General features: G+C 30.3%; 1 protein-coding gene across 1 annotated transcript; it reads right to left on the reverse strand.

Moving 5' to 3' along the window:
- Positions 1 to 2999: 2999 nt before the first annotated feature.
- LOC107906727 (MLO-like protein 6) lies at positions 3000 to 7698 on the reverse strand. The gene is made up of 16 exons (XM_016833817.2): positions 7627 to 7698; positions 7215 to 7368; positions 7076 to 7133; positions 6727 to 6986; positions 6015 to 6131; positions 5793 to 5853; positions 5412 to 5500; positions 4843 to 4917; positions 4667 to 4761; positions 4532 to 4581; positions 4404 to 4444; positions 4134 to 4307; positions 3938 to 3973; positions 3767 to 3834; positions 3604 to 3664; positions 3000 to 3519 (listed from the first exon to the last, which is right to left on the reverse strand). Exons 1-16 carry the CDS (start codon positions 7650 to 7652, stop codon positions 3073 to 3075), a joined length of 1812 nt encoding a protein of 603 aa, XP_016689306.1. The 5' UTR covers positions 7653 to 7698; the 3' UTR covers positions 3000 to 3072.
- Between the last annotated feature and the right edge of the window lie 274 nt (positions 7699 to 7972).

Raw genomic sequence — 7972 nt, forward strand, 5'->3', positions numbered from 1 at the left:
TCGGTGGTGCGCCGGAGGTCTTAGGACCGTCGGCCATTTGAGAAAAAGGGGAGGGGGTTGAGAAAGAAAATTGAGGCCCCCCTCTGTTTTTCTTTTAGAAAATCTGAAAAGTGAACTAAAAAAAAACATTTTTAATTTATATTATCCATTGAACGATGCCGTTTGATGGGGGCATCTGTACATGTTTTGCTCTAATGGGAAATTTACGTATTTAGTCCCCCCATCTTGCATTGAGGCACAATCCAACTTTCTGTTTCTTTTAGATTTGGGCTGCGAATTTTGTTTTTGTTTCAATCAGGTCCTTTGACCGTGTACAGTCCCTTGCGCCGAAACGCTGCGTCTTGGACTGGGGAATATTTCCCTGAAGGTCCTTCGAGCCTTGAGCGCATTTCATTTCGGTCCCGAACCATCATCTTTCATTTATTTGTGATATAAACCTCGAATTTTGGGCCCGATTTTAATTTCGTCCTATTTTGTTTAATTAATTTATTATTCTTTTTTTAAATTATTATTAATTAATTCATTTGTTATTTTTTAAAAGAACTCTTCCTTATTATTATGCATTTTAAGTCTTACATATATTATTTATTTTAAATGTATCACCTAATATTTATTTAAATTTTTTATTTACATTATTTGTTTTAAACTATCACATATATGTATTGGCCTTTAACCTTTTAATTATTTTTATCTTTTATTTTTGATAAAGAAAAAGACACTGTTTTGTGTTTTTATTTATTGCACTTTATTTGTTTTAAACTATATTAGTATTTTTCATTTTAAGATTCATATTTTGTTTGCTTGAGATATTTACCATTCATTTCGAATTGATCTCATATGTTATTTGTTTTATAATATTAGCTACGTAAAATTGTTCTCGATTATTTCGTTCACTCGGATTATTAATAGTGGCATGTCAAAGTGATGCATGTGGTATGATTATTATCATTATGCACGCGTAATTTGTTCATTTGTTTTCATGTTATTGTCATTTATTAACGTGATATTTTATTCGTGAATTATCGTTTCATGTTCTCTATTATCGTTTCATTTCATTTCATCGCTTCAAAGTTATGTTTGGTTTGTATGTACCCATGATAATAAACCGGTCTATTTTATCACGAACAAAACAAATACACCTTGTTCAAGTGTTGTAATCGTCATTATTCAAAAAATTCTAAATAAGGCAATGTTTTGCGTTTGGAAAATCGAGAAAACGTGCCCTAACGTGCTGGGTTACGATTTCTTATTCGACCAAAATAGCAAAATATCCTTTTAAATTTCCAAACACATGAAATTTTGAAAATAAGGGCAGTATTCTATATTTAGAAAATTCGAGAAATCGTGCCCCAACTTACTGGGCTTCGATTTTTCTCGTTGATTCTAAATAACTGAATATCCATTAAAAATTAAAATAAATGAGGTTTAAATAAAAAGTGAAATGCAAACTTACTCTCAAAATATGAGATGTCGGGTCCTAACTTACTGGGTGTGACTTCTTGTTACTTCGAGATAAGGATGCATTTTCCATTTTGATTTATTCAAGTAATTTTAAAAAATAACACACATAAAGAAGGATCGTATTTTAAATTCTTTAAAGTTCTCAATTTTCGACACCAAGACATTAAGTAATCAACTAGGTACCAATTTTGGGCATTACGAGGGTGCTAATCCTTCCTCGTACGTAATCGACTCCCGAACCCATTTTTCTGAATTCATGGACCAAACTTGTTGTTTTAATAAAATTAAATCGTTTATTAAAAACAACCACTTTTCAAGGTGATCCGATCACACCTCATCAAAAAGGATTGGTGGCGACTCCCGTTTTCATTTTTATTTTCAAAATCCAAGTCGACACCGTTTCATCCAAAAAAATGGTGTCAACATTTATGATTTCTAGTCGTGTTCTGACATATATATATGAGATCCATCAAGTTAAGGCTATTACTAGATTTCTTGAGAACCGTTTTTTGATGGTCTTATTATGATAGAACACAAGGATGGTGTTCGTAAAATTGGAATATGAGATAATAATGAAAATGATAGGCCATTTGAGACTTAGCCTTTTGTGCATCAATGATGCGATGAGTCTCTTGGAAGTGATTCGGAGTTAATCGTCACGTAGGTCTGATTATAGTGGAGCTTGGATGCAATTTTAAGCACTTAGATCAAAGCGATACATCTCTTGTTTGTTTTTTAATTCTTCTAATGGTACACTTATTGTCAATTTATCTATCTTTTCTTTTGAGATTATTTTGCAACATGGTATTTGTGCATTAGTTTACAGAGTCTTTTTATAGTTTATACTACATGTCATGTCTTTATATTCTTATTGTTGATGGTTACTTTTAATAATTATATTTTATTTAAAATCTTTAATTTAAGTTTCAACATTGAAGGTTGAATTTGACTCAATTTAGGGGCGAAGCTAAAAATAAATAAATTTAGGGGGGCCGAAAAGAAATTTTAATTTTTAATAGTTTATATCTTTATAATTTTTAAATGATTAAATCAAATTTTTATAATTTTAGGGGGCAAAAGTGTAATTTTACCTTTACTAATTTAAAATTTTAAAAAATTCTAAAAGGCCTAAATAGCAATTTTCCATTTTAAAGGGGTCGGAGTCCCCTGCCAGCCCCCCAGATTCGCCTCTTACTCAATTTGGATTATTTTCTTATTTAATAAAATATTTTTTTGATATATTGTGTAGTTTATTTTGTATGAAAAATAAATTAGTAATAATATGATGTAAGTAATAAAAAAGTATGTTACTTTATCTATATTTAAATTTTTATTTAAAAAATAAATTAGAAAAAAAATATAGCTAAGTAAATCTAAATAGAATTAGGTTGAAAGGAGTGAATTTAAGCATAATCCATATTTCAAGTTATTATTCAAATAAATTTAATAATAATGTTATTATTAAACATAATAAATTTAAAATTTTTTAAATCTCTAAGCCTCTTCATACACAAGAAAACAAATTATACAAAAGAAGATTTTGTTAAAAAGTCCTCAAAAAATTAAAATAAAATTAAATGCTACACATGGAGATTCAAAATGCAGATATCGTCATATATTGGTTCTTCTATCAAAAGAGAATTCTTTGGGCAAGATGTTGATGGCATGGTGTTCGGATTCACGTTCTTCACTTGAACTCGCCTCGTTTATATCTTTATCAGTGCCTCCTTGTACTGGCTCCGCCATGTTAGGGTTGTGAGATGTTGAACCATCATCATAATAAGGGTGGTGGGAAGTGTATGGAGAATCCGTTTCCGAAGACTCGATATCGAAACTCGACCTATTTGGAGATGTATGGACGCTGTCCATTTCTCCCCGGTAGTGCTTCAAGAGGTGAATTGGGGAGGTGTGGTGCGATGGGGTGTTGGGTATGCTAGAGAATGGGGTCACCGTGGTCGAACCTTTGTTTCTGACGTGTTTTCTAGCCGTGTGGTGCCAATTCCTGAGAGCCGTCGCTACTCTTTCATTAAATATGGTAGGTTTCATGTTTGAACCCATCTGATCATATGAAAAAAAAAATTATTACTTGGAATGTTCAAAATAATTAATGATTGTATGTGATGGTAAATATATGTTTATTACCTGTGTAACAAGGGCATAAAGAGGAAGAGTGACATAGCTGCAAAGAATTTGAACGATGACCCTATTTAAGAAAAAAGAAAAAAGAGTTAGAAATACATTAGAGCTTTAATTCCAATAATTTTAAAGAATGAATGAGAATTTTTTTTATAATATTGTTTTTTACCCCATTGAAATTGAGATGACTAAATCTTCCACGTGCTCATGAAAGCAAGAGTGTATCCCAAATTCATACTGTAAAATTCAGCAATGAAGACAATAAATTTCATTAAAAAATAAAATATGAAAAATCAAACCTCATTCATATAGTAAATAGTAAAATACATTTATTTCGTACCCAAGTATATACAAAGAATGCAAGTTGAAAAGCATTCTGTAAAACAAAGATAAACAGAAGATTAATTTGGGAGTTAAAAGAATTATTCAATAATTACATAAGAAAGAAAAGTGATATTTTAATCTCACTATATATGTTTGATATATCACTATTTATTGTATTGTATGATAGGTTGGTGTTAAAAAAGAAATAATACCTGAAAAAGAACGAAGTTGATGAGAAAGAGGATGAGGCTGGGGCGGTTGAACCAGAAAAGATGGTCGCCCAGTTCAACCACTGGCACTCCTTTCACCACCTCTCCTCTCTCTTGAATTCTTAGCCCCATTTTTGTTATGATCACTTGCAGCTTTGTCCCCACTGACAGGACCACCTGCACGGTTATCACCAAATCACAACCCTTCGTCCATCTCTCTCACTCTTTAAATGTTGATCATAACACATAAGTAATTAAGTAATGGGTGCTTACGATCAAAGGGAGAAATGGAAGCCACAGATACGAATACCATCCTGTACCACAAATTGAATAAATCAATGAAAATAAAGAATCTGAAATCCCTTTTTCTTTATTCTTTTATATAAATATGTAAGACTTACCATGAGTGTTGAAGAGTAGGAAGAGTACAGCTAAAAACCATATTGGAGGGCTGGACAATTGCTTGAGAAAATGGAGTCAATTTATGTAAGTAAAAATAGAGACAACAATTGAAGTATATGGATAAAATTAATTACCTGATGCCAACAACAACACTGAAATCTTCTTCCAGTGATCTATTTATGTATTTTTGAAAATTAAAATGGTTTTGGCTTTGGGGTGCCAAGTGTGCCTGGGAAAACATAAATGCTTTTTAGTGGAATACTTTTAATAGTAGAAAACAATTTATATAAGAAACGAAGGAATTGAATACCATGATAAATCCATGTCGGAGGGTCAAGTAATCAACTTTAGGGACTGACCTAATAAATTGTCTAAAGAAACAAACCTGAAAAAGGGAAAATAGAATATGAGTTGGAAATAAGGAAAATAAATTTTATCATCCAAAAATATGAAATGATTTTTCAAAAATGTCATATTTTTATTTTAAAACAATTTTATTTCAATAAAAAATACATTACTTTTTTTAATGTGGTGCAAATACTGAATTCAGAGAGGAGGGAATTCCAGAAATTTTATTCACCATATCAAGATTAATAATTCAAAGTTAGTTTCCGATATATAGGAAATGTTTTAATTATATATTTTCATTTTTTTTAAATATGAGCCTTAATGTTTTATACTTTTAATTTATCCAATTTTATTTTTATTTAAATAAGTTGTTAACTTTAACTTATCAGTAAATTATTAGTTAATCTTGCATTTGATTTTTTTTTTTGAGATTCAACTCAAAGAAAAATAATTTATTCGGATTTTTTTAAAAAAAATGAAATAACAAAAGATTTTTTTTAAAATAAATTTTTTTAAAAAAAAGTTGCTTACAATCCACAGTAGAATGGGATTTTTGGTCCAAAAACTCAAATGTCTTCTTCCAAACGATGTTTCCCTTGCAAATCTGAACCGCTCTGGATCTGTTCAATAATCCATCACTAATTAGTTAGTGTTACAAACTAATTTGAATGAAATCCATTTTAGATTATCATCTTATTTATTTATGAAAGAAAACTCTAAATAAATATTACTTATTGATTTCTACATATATTATTATTGGTATTTATCACTACTTAATTTAAAAATACTGGTTACATAATTTATCTCTTCAGATAATAACAATAAAACCATGCACATTGTATATGCAGAAATGCATGGATGGATGACGTTCTAGTAGAATATACTTAATTAAAATTTATAATTTGTACTAACCATGTGAGTACTGGTATTCAATTGTTCTAGTTTCCCTTTCCCATCTCTTCCACTTTCTCATCTGTATCAAAAAAATAAAAATTATATACAAAGAATTTATCCCTAAGTTTAGAATTTAAATTTGCTATCCTTTATATATATAATTAAACAATGTTTAAAATTTAGAAAATTTATTAATTTATATAGTAAACGCGAATCAATTAAATTATAAATTGAGTATACCTTAGCTCTGCCCAACAAAAGCGTAAGAATACAGTAAATGACATGAAAAACGGCCAGCACAAAAATGAAATAATGGAGTTGATCCAGAGCTTCATATGAAATAAATTGTACTTTTCCCTGCAATATATACAAATTAATTAACACATATTAACACATGACTTTTATTTATTTTTTCATACAGCTTTTTTTTCTTAATTATTAAAGATATTTTTAGTATGATATTAACTAGAATATTCACATCGCTTTTGTATCAAGAGTTAGAACGTAAGATTCATATTATTGCATAAATTTCGAACCCCTTAAAGTAGTTTACCAACCTTTGATAATTCTTAGATACTTTCGGAAAAAAAAAACAAAGTACAATGAAAGAAAATTTAACTTTGAATACAAAAAAAAGAAAAGAAAAGAAATGGGAATCTCAACATGAAAATTCAGAGAACTTCCCATCTTGTGCACCAAGAAATGTTATTAACTATCAAATCAGGCGATGTTATGATTTTTTATTGTATACATTAGTTAGTCAATCGGATTATGATGTATAGATGTATATGAATAATAAATAACATATATATTCAATACCATAACGTGGATTTTTCCCCCTTTTTTTTTTTTGGGGGGGGGGGGGTTACGTAAGCTGGTGCAAAACAAACTCTTCATAGTCATGGGGACGTCATTAAAGAAGAAAGATTAGGGGATGGATATGCATGTATACCTTGTCCGCGCATTTGTCCTCTGATTTTCCGGCCAAAGAACGCCGGAAAACTCGAACAGAATCCGACATCATAAGAAGTCTCCGGCGATGTTCGTTGTTATCTGATGTATCTTCTTCCGAAGGTGGTTCATCCGCGATCTCTTGTCGATCATTATGGCATGGATGCCAAGTAGATCCAACTTTCTCTGATACGCATATGCTTGTTATTGAACCTTCTCCTACTGTTAGGAGTAATGATATAAATCCCAGCAACATAAGCTCTATCACCCAAACCCATTCAAATGATTAGTTTTTGATCATCTTTAACTTAAGCTTTAAACTAGTGTCTAAAAACGGATGCTAGTTTTACCTGACTTAATCTTTTCCAGAGCTTCATAAAGTGCTCGTTTATGTTTCTTCGTTAACCACTGCCAAAGCAAACAGATGATTAATTAAAAAACCAGCTGAAAATCAACTTTAAAAGCAATTTATATGTATAGGGAAAATACCTTTCCAATCATATGGATTATATGTTCGATGATTATTGAAATCAAAACCAAACCAAGACAAACAACGGCAACAGCCCATGTTGGTGTTTCTTCCAATGATCTTGTACTACTTGCTTCACCTTCTCCGGACATGTTTTTGCTTCTTCTTCTTTTTCTGAAAACCAGCTCAAATGTTCTTCAAATGTCACCTTGATTGAATGAATTGTTTCTCGAGGAAAACATATATAGTTTTGGAAATAAAGTTGAAGAAGCTAATATATATAATATAATGTCAATACTAAATCGGGTGTAACCTTTGAATAAAATGCAAGGTTTTAAATGAAATTGACCGTCATTTTATTTGTTTAATGCTAAGAGAATAAAAAAGAAGAGAAGAAGAAATCAAACAAAGTTGCAGAGGAAAGAAGAATACAAGGGATAAGTTGATGACTTTGACATCCAGCCGGCGTAAACATAAGCGAAGGAGAGGAAAGAAGACACATGATCAAAATAGAAAAAAGTCAAAAAAGAAAAAAAAACATAATAAATATATAGCTAACTATGACTTGATCCAGTTGAATACATGCATTCAAGCAAACAGAATTCCTGGACTAAATTAAAAAATATTAAAGCTTTATTATTTTAATCACATTTGAATATCATTACCACTCGAGTCAGTATTTCCCTCAGGTTTGAAAATTTACATTTATTTGTCCTAAAAAAGTAAAACGAAATTACGTTTAGTAAATGAAAATCAACATGAAAATCTATTCTCACTT

This window comes from Gossypium hirsutum, chromosome D05 (assembly GCF_007990345.1).
Source record: "Gossypium hirsutum isolate 1008001.06 chromosome D05, Gossypium_hirsutum_v2.1, whole genome shotgun sequence".
Classification (NCBI taxonomy): domain Eukaryota; kingdom Viridiplantae; phylum Streptophyta; class Magnoliopsida; order Malvales; family Malvaceae; genus Gossypium; species Gossypium hirsutum.

Bases quoted from the DNA above. Each gene is read 5' to 3' on its own strand.
- LOC107906727 (XM_016833817.2), bottom strand. From the start codon at position 7,652: ATGTCAAAGTCATCAACTTATCCCTT. The intron at 6,132-6,726 runs GTATACATGCAT...TATATATTGCAG, and splicing joins AGGACAAATGCGCGGACAAG to GGAAAAGTACAATTTATTTC. The intron at 3,974-4,133 runs GTATTATTTCTT...TTTGTTTTACAG, and splicing joins TCAACTTCGTTCTTTTTCAG to AATGCTTTTCAACTTGCATT.